The 12,796-nt window shown below is 33.3% G+C and overlaps 1 protein-coding gene and 1 long non-coding RNA gene across 12 annotated transcripts; one reads left to right on the forward strand and one right to left on the reverse strand.

Moving 5' to 3' along the window:
- Nucleotides 1–566: 566 nt before the first annotated feature.
- LOC106317981 lies at nucleotides 567–2,632 on the reverse strand. Of its 8 annotated transcripts, none has more exons than XR_001265254.1 (9): nucleotides 2,371–2,632; nucleotides 2,116–2,282; nucleotides 1,866–1,994; nucleotides 1,490–1,636; nucleotides 1,330–1,419; nucleotides 1,179–1,247; nucleotides 1,056–1,101; nucleotides 803–967; nucleotides 567–706 (listed from the first exon to the last, which is right to left on the reverse strand). It is a non-coding gene; the product is annotated as an uncharacterized LOC106317981 (long non-coding RNA). The 8 variants fall into 8 exon arrangements; XR_001265256.1 differs by having other exon boundaries at nucleotides 2,423–2,631; XR_001265261.1 differs by lacking the exon at nucleotides 2,371–2,632 and having other exon boundaries at nucleotides 803–851; nucleotides 963–967; nucleotides 2,116–2,361.
- Nucleotides 2,633–6,603: 3,971 nt separating this feature from the next.
- LOC106313764 (uncharacterized WD repeat-containing protein C2A9.03-like) lies at nucleotides 6,604–9,275 on the forward strand. Of its 4 annotated transcripts, none has more exons than XM_013751668.1 (11): nucleotides 6,604–6,712; nucleotides 6,972–7,012; nucleotides 7,098–7,198; nucleotides 7,272–7,436; nucleotides 7,511–7,597; nucleotides 7,742–7,876; nucleotides 7,961–8,071; nucleotides 8,222–8,313; nucleotides 8,415–8,520; nucleotides 8,600–8,686; nucleotides 8,772–9,275. In XM_013751668.1, exons 2-11 carry the CDS (start codon nucleotides 7,000–7,002, stop codon nucleotides 9,186–9,188), a joined length of 1,314 nt encoding a protein of 437 aa, XP_013607122.1. In that variant the 5' UTR covers nucleotides 6,604–6,712; nucleotides 6,972–6,999; the 3' UTR covers nucleotides 9,189–9,275. The 4 variants fall into 4 exon arrangements, with proteins under 4 accessions (XP_013607122.1, XP_013607124.1, XP_013607125.1 ...); XM_013751670.1 differs by having other exon boundaries at nucleotides 6,616–6,659; XM_013751671.1 differs by having other exon boundaries at nucleotides 6,679–6,735.
- The last annotated feature ends 3,521 nt before the right edge of the window (nucleotides 9,276–12,796 follow it).

Consider the following 12,796-nt stretch of genomic DNA (forward strand, 5'->3'; position numbering starts at 1 on the left):
AATGATTCAAACGTAATATTAATATTCAGAAAAACTTGTAAAACCACACTTCAAAAAATTTTATGTAAAATCACTGATGCAACTAACGTGGCTCATGTGGCTCGTGGCCACCAATAGCCCGTTGCTTGATCATGTACCATTGTTCCCTTTGCAACCAATATCGTGAATCACAGTAGCTATTGCAACCCAAGAGTAAATATCCATTATATTGGCCAGAAATTTAAAGCAGATTTGAATACTTTTATGCCTGCATGAAACTTCTCAGTTGCACCATTGCAAAAGAAAGAGATCAAATTGACATTTCAAACAACATCAAACACTAATCGCAGTCGAAACTAACATAAAAGTAACATTTGCTTGTACATACTAAACAAATTTTTTTTTTTTAATCTATCAAATAAAGGCAAAATCAAGAAGAAATTTGAAATTTTTATTTATAGTGAATGAGAAATACAAAAGAAAAAGGCTTCGTCAACGGTAGTTTTTGGACTATTGGGATCAAATAATAATTGCAAAAAAAAAAAAAACTAATTGTCTTGTCTACATTTATGGGTGGAGACTTGTTGATCCAAGCATAAAGCTTCCTCCTATTATAGCTCCATTAATGGAGTTAGATCTTCCATCACTTTACTTGACCACCTTCTTCTCCTCTCATTTCTTAGACATAAAAGTTTCTTGCACCAAACGATCCAATGCATTCCAAGCGCTTAAAGATATTACAACAAAATCATAACCCCGTTAAGTAAAACCAGTTTGATTAGAAAAAAACAGTTCAGATGGTTAAAAATTTGATTTGGTTTACCTTCTGTCTCCAACCAGAAAATGATGTTCCGGTTTCCCTTAGCCTTCTTCTGCTTGTTTAGACCAATTCAGGAAGCAACAAAACTACCTTAGAGAGACATGTAGCAAGCTTTTGTTTTCCTATTATCTGACTTGTCACGCCTAGGAGTGTAGAAGGTAACCTGGTCTGGATCATCCAAAAACATACCATGTTACTGAGAAATATATTACTTACGATGCAAGAAACTCAATGAGAATGCAATTTATAGTATTACTTTAACAATGAAGCTTCTTCCACATGCCATTCTTTTCTGCCCTACGCTATTAATTCTCATATTATGTCATCAACTCTTCATGATCAATAAGAACTTAAACGTAATCGTAAAAATAAACTGTACCGTTAAGAAGATGTGTGACGAAGCGGTTAGATTCAGTTCGACGCCAACTTTCATAGACATAAGCAGAACCTGATACATCATATTATCATACAATTATTTAATTTTATTCTTGATTCACAGTTTTTTGTCAGAAACTTATCAATTTACTTACTGTTTTGTGATGGTTTCATTGCATCCTTCAACACTTTTTCACTGGACTTCTGAGCTAATTTTCCATTGAACCAAAAGAATTCTAATCCCCCTTTTCACAAAATAATCTATTGAAGATCCATAAACAAAGTATATTGGCTTAAAGACAATGCTCTTCTCACCAGTAAGGCCGTATCAGACATCTTGATATTCTCTAAACATCTGGGCAGCACTGAAACCGTTGAAGACTCTTTCCATTTATTAACAATATCAACACGGAATAACTACTCTGTTGGGCATGGATGAGATTTGTTTTCTTCAGTAATATCCTGCAGATTGCTTAAAACTATCATACAATAATCTATTTTTTTAAACAAAAACATTGTTGAAAACTAAAATCGACTCAAGGAAAAAATTTACATATGATATTTGACTCAAATGGTATTTATAACATAGGAGCTTTACATGTCCCCACTATAGACTCTCGTTTCAATATACTAAGGAGCCTTTATCTTAGTACAATACCATCATTAAATTTCTCCATATGTAGCTTCATACCTTCTATGAAGCAGAGCGTTAGTAATTTTTTTATATGTTGCAATCTCTTAACTGTAATACAGAAACCGCGACCAAAGCTCCTCTTTTCGCCAAACTCAGCTTGTAAAGACTTTGACTTTAAATCATCATCTGCATTTGTTCGAGCCATGGTCAGATTAAAAAGACCGAGGAGCTTAACAAAATGAAGAAGCAAAACATCATATGACTAAGATCACAAATTAATTAAGATCACGTTACTTGTAAATCTTACAGAAAAAACTTGAGTTTGTTTTCTAAATCGCCGGAGCAACCTTGGCTTCAAGGAGAAGCATATTGACGCCCATAACGATTTAAGAAGAAGTCCAGACGAATCGATTGAGTGTAGCCACTAACCGTTCATGTTTCCCTTTGCTAGGGAGAGGAAGTCAACGCATCAACCTAACCTCAACCGGAGAAGAAAATTTACCAGATTTCAAATCAGAAATAAGAACTTTCGAGTTAGCCATTTATGTGAAAATAACTTTACTTTGTTGGTTCAACAGATCGAGAAGATGGTTTTGAGAAGAGGAAGGCTTAACTTTTTATATTCGCTGTGACACCGCCTCGGAGAAGTTGTTCACATTCAAGACCAGATCATGGTTGATGGAGTTAAGAAGAGGTTTAATGAGACGAATCTGTAACTGGTAACGTTTTTGGTCGATGAAAAAGAAGATCAGACGAAACAAAGAACGGAGATGAACATTGTGCTATTAGGGTTGACTGCTATCGGGCTGCTTTTCTTGTGCCAAATTAAAAAAAAAAGCCCACACACAAACTTAGCCCATATGGATCGCTGATTCCTTTAATGAAACGCTGTGTTTCGAGCAGGCGGGACACGTGTTGACTCCTCGTGAAGCGACTTTCCTAGGTGGAATCCTAGGTGGAATCCTAGGTGGCAGCCTCAGGAGAGAGCAAACCATACTTTATATATAAAGATATATAGATAGATAGATAGATATTTTAATTAATTTAGTAATCTAACATATTAACCAGACGGAAGTAAATGTTTCATATGGCTATGACTGGACAGGCTCTGGAACTACACATTTGATTCAACAACTTGTAAACTTACCGGAGAGGATAGCCATCACGTAAACTAGTTTCGGCGAAGAAAATGGAGTCCCACTCCTGCAAACACTGGAGATAGAATAACCAGATTCTGTTACAGTCAACTAAACGTTTCAAGGCTTTGCACGCTAGGCTCAATTTCAATGCGTCTCTTGGCTCCACCAACATCAGTATCTGGACTAATATATCCCATCGGTACCTGATCGAACGCGCTGATAGAAGAAGACGAAGTCGACAGAAGAACCTGAATCGCCTTCGTCGTATCCTTGCAACGATTCGATCGGCTCCACACCGATCGCCACACTTTCTTCAGATTCATTCTCGAATTTTCCCGAAGCTCTCGCTCCTCTCTCTGCGTTTATTAACTTACGCTGTTTTCTTAAATTTTCCCTAGAAAATGAATCAGGAAAATTATGGTAACACACGGCGACGGCGGTTTATGGGATGACGCGTGGCCTGTTTAAGACAACGACACGTGTTTCCAGTCGCGGGCAAGGACTTCTGATGAGAGTGGCACTTCACTCACCGACTCAAATGTCCATCATCGTATAACGATACTTTGCGAGCCCAGTGACGAAAATATCCAAGTGGTCAGGGAGTTTGTTTTATTAGTCTTGTCTGATTTTACCACAATTTATTAAGAAAACACTTTCTTTTATTTTTATTTTTTATATAAGGTTGTAGATTTTTTACCTTCTTAAGTTTCTCAAATTTTGTTAAGAATAGGGGTGTTATTCAATCACTAATTAAATTTTTTATTAGATTGAATTTACCTTCAATTTTGTTTTAAACTCTTGTAAATCTATAAGACTTTATTTCAAAAACTTTGGTTTTGGAAAACATTGGATGTTAATGAATTATTTGAAAAATAAAATTGAATGACACTTAATTTTACAATCTATGATTCATGATTTATAACTATAAAATCTAACTAGATGATAATATGTGCGCAAGCGCGGAATGAATTTTTATACTAATATTTGTTCATCAAATGGTTATAACATTTTGGATTAAGTTTTTGGGACTCGATTTGTTTACTATTGACTCTGCATAAGTGATTTCATTTTATACCTCTATAAAATTGTGTTTTCGTTCTCGTTTACGTTTCATTAATATGAGTTTTTTTCTTTTTCAATTTATTTTATGAAATCGGTGAATTACATAAATGTTAGTTTAAAAAGATGGACATCTATAAAAATTAGTTACACTCCATATACATATCTAAAAATCATTTTTTTAAAAGAAAATCACCAGCAAACTCTATTCACAGGTTAGTGTTCAAATCTAATATATCAAGATGTTGTAAAATATAAGCGCAAACTCGAAATATAAATGTATTTCTAGTATATATTCACCAGTTCAGTCTAAAACCATTTAATTCTAGAGCAACAAAAAAATTACTTATAGTTATTTAAGAGTTACCGATAAAAAATATATATAATACTTTATCATTATAGTATATGTAAACTATGTATATATCAAGAACTATTTGATTTATTAAATGATAAACCGGAAAACTTATAATAAATAGTTCAAATCTTCATTTTTCAATTTTAATAGCTAGATAGGGTATTAGGGAGAAACAAATATTAGACGAATGTTCAAACCTCTCATTTTTCGAACAAACTCAAAAGAAGGTGACTGGAATCTTGTCATGATATTTCATTAAAAGCTTTTTAGGAATAAAAATCAAGACTAAATTATTTAATTTGAATGAAATAATATATATATATATAGTACTTCTAATATTAAAAAAATCACTTCGATTTGAATAAATGTATTTCTAGGATTGTCATGATCAAATAACATATTAGAAACCACCTATTTAGAAAATAATTTGAATACATAAAAGTACATACATTATAATAAGCATATAAATCAAAACCAACACATTTTGCTAATTTACAATCATGTTTTTGGTAAATAAATAAAAAATTATTTTATTTACTTTATATGGTATATAACTAAACTTTAGTGATATTGACGTAGATACATATATATAGTATATCTTAATAAAATAAAATAAAACCGTTGATCACAAAATTTTCAATTTGAGACTTTTTCCATTTTTTTTTAATTTATAGTCGTTTAAAAATTCAAAATATAACATATAAGAAAAAATCTAATTTTTTTATTATTTTCTTAATGTAATTTTTTAATTTCTTTTAATAATATAAAATTAAAGAGAGATGATACAAAAATTATTCTCAAATATGTAATAATCATAATCATTAATTGTCATATATATGTTAATCATATTAGGTAATTCCATAGTTTTTATTTAATGAAAGGAAAAAAAACATTTTACACTACTAATTAATTTGATAGTTAGTTTAATAAAAAGTATAATATATATTTATATGGACCAACTTATTTTCTAAGGATTCTAAAAATTATTTTAGTGATGACACGTGGTTACGAAAACATGTTGTAATGCTAATGTATAGGGGATAATATTAAATTCTAAAACGTAATTTCGAATCATCTATAGAATAATAGTAAATTATAAATAAATTTAAACTCTTTAAAATCCGTCATTGAATAACATCTCTTAGTAAAATATGTGTGAAATAGTCAATTTACTTTGATATTCATCTACCAACAAATTTTTGATTCTTAGAGAAAAACTGTAAATCAATATCTAAAATATTTAACAAGTTCACTCTATTTAACTTACTTATTTTTTGTTTCGAAAAAAAAGTTTACTCATATTTCAATGCGTTGGGAATTACAAATTGTTGCGAGAGAATTACCTTTTTTAACAGTTTTTAAATCCGGACCGAATCGGTAATCGGACCGGATTGAACCATGAACCAAAAAAAATCCGGATTGGTTAATGCTAAAACTCAACTAAAATCGAACAAGTTAAAAATTCCTATCGAACCGTCAAAAACCCGGGAACCGGCGACCCAATGAACCGGCCAAACCCCGGTTCGTATATATGCAAAACTTTTGTTAATAAAACAATTAATTTTTCTTCCTTTTTAAATAAAAATAAGATTTATCAAAGATTAATAAAGTATTGTTTCTCGTTTTTTTCTTTTGTCGTCTCTACAACTTATAAATTACAAGATTCATAAAGTTTAATATTCATGTCAAGATATTGTGTTTGTCTACTTCTCACCTTTTTTAAATTTTTATTTCATGATCAATTGTTTTGAAGATTTTAAATTATTGAAACATTTACGTTTCTGAAATTTGTATTTCAAAAGGTAAATTTTACCTAATATGTATATAATTTTTTTTTAAAAGTGACGAAGATTTAGAGTGACAAGATCTGCGAATAAAGTTTAAATGTGCTTTTCATATTGATTTTAGATTTTAAGTTTTTCTACACATTATGGCTATGTAAACATTTTATTTGATATGATCTATTTTTTAAAAAAAATTGCATATTATTCATAAAATATTATTAAATTTAGTTTAATCTAAGTAAACCCGATCAAATCCGGTTCAGAACGGTCGAACCACAATGATCCATGACCCAAAAATTTCCGATTTGCTAGCCGGTCCGGTTTTAAAAACATTGATATATGACAAATTTAACTATTAGTTATAAACATTTATACTTTTCGATATATCGGACACGTGGCTAGTTAGTGAAAGTGAATTTCTGATGTGGCTGCAAGATAATAATGAACCAGCTTTTTAAGTACACATAGATTTTGAGGAGGAAGGGTGTGTATATAAATTCGATCCTCAGATCCGGTGAGAACCTAATTGGCGTCAATCCTCAACCAGTTTTTTTTCTTTCAGATTGGGTATCCGATTATTCTCCCCATTTGTACTTATCCTTCTCTTTAGGGTTCTTTGGGATGATCTAATCGAATCATTATCCAGTTTGAATTCAGTTTTTTTCTGGAGCTTAATTTGTAATTTTGGAATCTGAATTTCTCATGGAAGTTTATTAATTTGGTCACAAGAGATTGAAAATTTATATGTAAATTGTGTGAAATGAATCTATAATTATGAAATTGGGTATATGATCTTCATCTTCCTCATTGTAATTTACTATTGCAGGTTGGAAGAAGCTGGTTTTGTGATAATTATGGCTGACTTTGGTATGTTCTCTTTCCCTTTGTGATTTTGTTCACTTGTTTTGAATCTCCCCCCCCATGTCTGATTACAATGTTGATGAACCTGAAGATGAATATATGGCGGATGAATACGACATGGATATTCTTGAGGATGATGTGAATCCTGATTTTGATGGAATTGATATCGGTGTTGAAGATTTCGACCAATTGGTTTGTCTTTTTGGTCCTTGATTTATCTTTTGTTTTGTATTTTATATTCATAACACTCGGTTTACTATTTCAGACCAAGGCTGAAGATACCTCAGCTGCTCAAGCTCGGGACGGGAAGGACATTCAGGGTATACCCTGGGAGAGACTTAGCGTGACTAGACAAAAGTACAGGAAAACTAGGCTAGATCAGTATAAAAACTATGAGAATATCCCCGATTCTGGCGAGTCAGCTGCCAAGGTCAGTTACATTTTTCATGCTTCTCCATGTTTTTCTACTAGGAGTTAACACTTGTTTTACCCTGTTGGAACCAGAACTGCACCAATACTGAGAAAGGCAGCTCGTTCTATACGTTCAGGAGGAATTCTAGATCAGTGAGATCAACTATCCTTCATTTTCAGGTTTGCTAACTGCGGACCACCATTACACTCTGTCTCTGTTCGTTCTTTCTTTGAAGCATGCAAATGTTTTTGCTTACTGAACCATACTTTCATAGAAAGCTGATTATAGTTGGGTTACATCATTTTCTCTTCTTTCTTTTGCAGTTGAGGAATTTGGTCTGGGCTACATCGAAGCATGATGTTTACCTCTTGTCCAACTACTCTATCAGCCACTGGTCGTCTTTGACAGGTTCCAGGAATGAAATTCTCAACGTTAAAGGTCATGTTGCTCCCTCGGAGGTTCGTCTCTCAAAACCCATTTTTGGGATTAATTTTTCTTTCTCTGTTTGGTTTATCTTAAGCCGATATTCCATATTTTTTCAGAGGCATCCCGAGAGTTTGTTGGAAGGATTTACTGAGACTCAAGTTAGCACTCTTGCAGTGAAAGAAAGGTTGCTGGTTGCTGGCGGGTTTCAAGGAGAACTCATTTGCAAGGTTAGTTTAAAAGGCTTTTAATGGGATACTATCAAGGATAGTAGCAACTCCATGGTGTTTCCGCTAACTGCTTTCAAGTCTCTTGTCATTGATTCAACATGCCCAAGAAGTTGCTTATTCATGTTTTAAATTTGCTTCCCCTGCAAGCAGCATCTTGATAGACCTGGGGTGAGCTTCTGCTCACGTACAACTTACATGGAAAACGCTATCACCAACGCTATAGATATATACAGAAACTCGAGGTACCTCTTCGCCTTTCATATTAGTTTGGTGGTTTCGAATTTCCGTAGAGTTATACGATTGGACAAGCAGAAACCGAAACTATTTATATGGTCTTTATTAGCGGAGCACTACGTTTCATGGCCTCAAATAATGACTGTGGAGTTAGAGACTTTGACATGGAGAGATATAAGCTTGTCCAACTCTTCCGTTATCTCTGGCCTGTCAACGTAAGCTCATTTAATGTTTTCTTTCATTATTTAGGCTGATAACTAAAAGTCGATCTTATACTTTTTAAAAATTTACCAGCATAGCTCCCTAAGTCCTGATGGAAAACTAGTAGCAGTCGTTGGAGATGACCCAAATGGTCTATTGGTAGACTCAAGCAACGGACAGGTACTTAACATTCTTCTTCACGGTACGGTCTATCTTACTCCGGTTAAGCCTTGGAGAGCCTTACGGTTTTGAATATTGTTTGCAGACGATCGGGACGCTAAGAGGTCACGTAGATTATTCATTTGCATCCGCTTGGCATCCCAACGGTGTGACGTTTGCCACAGGAAACCAAGACAAGACCTGTCGTATATGGGACACAAGGAAAACCTCGGAGTCAGTTGCTGTGCTTAAAGGCAACCTTGGATCGGTTCGGTCCATTAGGTTCACATCGGACGGACGGTACATTGCGATGGCCGAGCCAGCAGATTTTGTGCATATCTATGATACAACGACAGGTTACAAAAAGGAGCAAGAGATTGATTTCTTTGGAGAGATATCTGGGATTTCATTTAGCCCAGACACTGAATCTCTCTTCATCGGTGTTTGGGACCGGACTTATGGAAGTCTCTTGGAGTATGGTCGAACCAGAGACTACTCTTATCTTGATTCATTACTTCGATAAAAAAGATAAATTTATTTTAAATAAAAGAACTTGCATAAATAATCTGTAATATACAGTATTGGTTAGGTAACTTGGGTTTTAATATCATACCGACAAAAGAAAAGAGAGATAGACCGTGGTTCGATGCAAAGACAGAAGCTGTTGTGTTGTATTATTTGATTTGTTGTGCTTTTGCTTTTCAAAGGTACATTTTCCAGACACTTTGGAGATTGCATCGGGATCGTAAGTCAACTCAATTTAACTCTGTAAAGATCTTCTAGATTTAGTATGATCAGATTTTTAAAGATTTTATCCCGAAAGGTCACATTCGGATATATCATATATATACGTGGCCCATAATTCAGGGCTAAATTGAGCATCGATTACACTATTTTTATTTGATTTCCTGTGAAAAATCATTTCATCGGTTTGTTTCGAACTTTTAGATTTAACTAGGTCCGTGTCCGCGCTATGCGCGGATTATCGTTTTACAACTTCTTAAGAATTTATAGTATTGTTTTATTAGTTCTGGCTAAATAACTTCTATATTCTTAAACAGTTGAAAGAGAAGGAGGATGGTAGGATGTGTGATTGAAATGTAGCGCATGTTTTGATAGTTATGATCTTCTGACCAACGTCTAATAAATCCAATGTCTTACTGAAAAAATGATATACCGAATGGTGTGTTAAAATATCCGTTGTGATAGTACAGTAACAATGCAGCTATAATACATTCCTTTATTCTTTTATTTCACCAAATACAAAATTATTTGTTTAGGTATATTGACGTTGGGCAAATGTAGCTACTACGTTATCAAACGCGTTCACATGTCTTTTTTTGTTAAATTTCTTAGGTTTATTATATATAAATTATTTACTATTTTAGTTTGAGAAATATGGTAGCATAATAATATTTGCAATGTCTTATAAAACAAATTATATTCATATATATAAATGATTATTGTAAGTACACTGTTTAATGCATATATTCAAATGATCATTCAACTAAACTTATACGTAAATTTAACACTTGAATTTCAGTATTTATGTTCTTATATATTTTATATAACACACTAATTTTTATCTTCGATCTTTCGTATAAAATCACAAAGGTTACATATAATGTCGTTGATATTTTTCTTTAATATTCACGTAATACTATAAACAAAAGAAAAAGATAAACTTGATGGTAATTAATTTATTTTTAAGAAATTTATTTTTACGGTTTAATTTCCTATTTTTCTAATTTATATAGTCTTTCCCTATTTTTTTAACCGTACAACTAATAACTAACTTTTTATCTTCATATTGTAAGCAATTCAACCAATTTTCTGAAAAATATGTGTAAATAGCATAAGATTGTTCATAGATTATAGACTATTAGCATATCAATAAAGCCAGAAATTTATTTTTATGATCAAATACGAAGTTCTTGACGGTTTAATTTCTTCATGTGTTATTTTTTCTAAATTTTAATATATGAATTACTTTCTATGGCGGATTATATAATAGTGTTCTCATTTTGTGTGCTTTCTATTCTATCGCGGAGTATGTATTACTTAAATTATTGTTTTATAAATTAGTATACTTCTTACTATTGTTAATTTTTAAAATATGAGATAATGTAATCAGAATAAAGGTTTGAATCATAGGATTAAGTTATTAAATTAATCCTACCGATAATAAGTCGCTGATAATATTTAAATTTTCACAAAAAAACCGAGTTTGATTAAGTCGACAATAAATAAGGAAAAAATGTGAATGGTTTGGTCCTTTGGAATTCACCTTCACAATTTTTCCGTTCACCACCACTTTACTCCTTTTACAATAGTTCATTATAGATAGTCACCAGATAACTGCAAGTTTAATTTATCTTTGAACTCACAGACAGCTCATTAATGGTTTTGGTCGTAGACCACAGAACTCATCAGCCATGGCTTGTCATTCTTCTCTTCTTCACATCTTGGCAGTTGTTTGCTTCGCCTCTCTTATTTCACAAGCTTGATCTATAAAAAACCTGCGCTCCAGACTTTCTTGGGCCTTCCAAAACTTGATTCCTACCTCTATCACACTTTCAGTGCCACCAACTAATCTCTCTCTGATGCTTTAGTTGTCACTCCATCTTGATCGACGGCTGGATTGCTTGGGCCATCAATCCTTCATCGACTGGGATGAGCGGATCTCATGTGTTGAAGATATCCTGAAATTGGTGTAAGCTCTGATGCATCAACAATCTCTTCTTTATACGCGTGTTCGATCACGAACTTTCGAATTAATAAATAAATTCACAACCTAAAGTCTGTCAAGAACCAGGAAACCACTTAAACCAAAGCAACTCCAAAAAAACTGAGCCAACAATAAAAGTGTCATCTAGCCTTGATGATGAACATACCAAAGCAACCACAACAGTAAATCCTACAATCTCAGAGGAGACAACCTCAAAACCCCTATCAGCAGCAGATCCGCTGATTTTCAGCCAATCTAACACCGTTATAACACGGCTACTGCAGACTTTCTCCCACTAGAATTTCAGACCGTTTTCAGTGTTCCTGATGAGTAATACGTCATTATGAGTTCGTTGTATTCAGCCAAAGTAAAATGGAGTCTACCTCACTAAAACATATCTTGTAATATCTTTAACTAAATAGGAGCAAAAAGAAAGTCCAAAAGTTAAATCGTTAACAAAGGACACATCAAATTCATAGAAATACCTTGAGATGAGGCAGGTATGTGGGAGCAAGAGTAGAGGTGATAAAAATTTTCATCTCTCATGTCGGTGTAGAAATCAATCAGTATTAGGGAAACTGGTTTAGACTACGATGGAAGGAAAGTTGCTAATAAGAACTCATACCTGTTGATCAATGAGGAGTAGCTCTAATCCAATAAAGGTCCCACCTTTAGCAATGTTTATTGCCTCCCAGAAATGGACTAACCGAAATGGAAGCTCTGACTCAGCTGGTCTTGGTGAGACGTCGCTGAAATAAACGGCGACTGGAGATTTACTTACTGGTGCTTCTTTAGAGTAGGATTGGATTTAGGTTTAGATATAGAGCTTTATATAGGAAAAAGATCAAGGGGGAGGAGTAACGAAACATTCAAGAACAACTTTAAATCATTACTAATTGAGAAGGTAACGGAGAAAAGAAAAATCAGACATGGGAGAAGATGAAGTGGAAGATTCGGGGAAGAGAGAAGACGAAGCAGGTTTGTCGGTATGGGCTGAGATGGGCCGGATAGAAAATTTAAGAAAACCCACACAGAAGTCCAGTCTAACTCAGCAGCAGTGTGACATGGCGATTATAAGCTCTCTGATTGGTCTGAATTTTCAATCCAACGTGGACGCAGAGGGCTTGATATCCTGCTTTTAGTATTGTTAGATTTGGTTTTCAGTCTTTTGTGTAATCAAATTATAATGGTGTTTAACATTATCTTTGTGGTCTGATAAATCTGATTTACAATTTGTTAAGTATTCACTGTGAAGAAGATTTTTTTAACTTATTGATCACTATTTTTAATTAAACTATAATTGTAGCTTGGTACAAAATCTCATGCACGGAATCCTAGTGCTAGTCTATTTTTACATATTGGTAAATGAATACAAGAACTTACTTAAGTGACAGTAAAGCTTC

Source organism: Brassica oleracea, chromosome C9, assembly GCF_000695525.1.
Source record: "Brassica oleracea var. oleracea cultivar TO1000 chromosome C9, BOL, whole genome shotgun sequence".
NCBI classification, from domain to species: Eukaryota; Viridiplantae; Streptophyta; class Magnoliopsida; order Brassicales; family Brassicaceae; genus Brassica; species Brassica oleracea.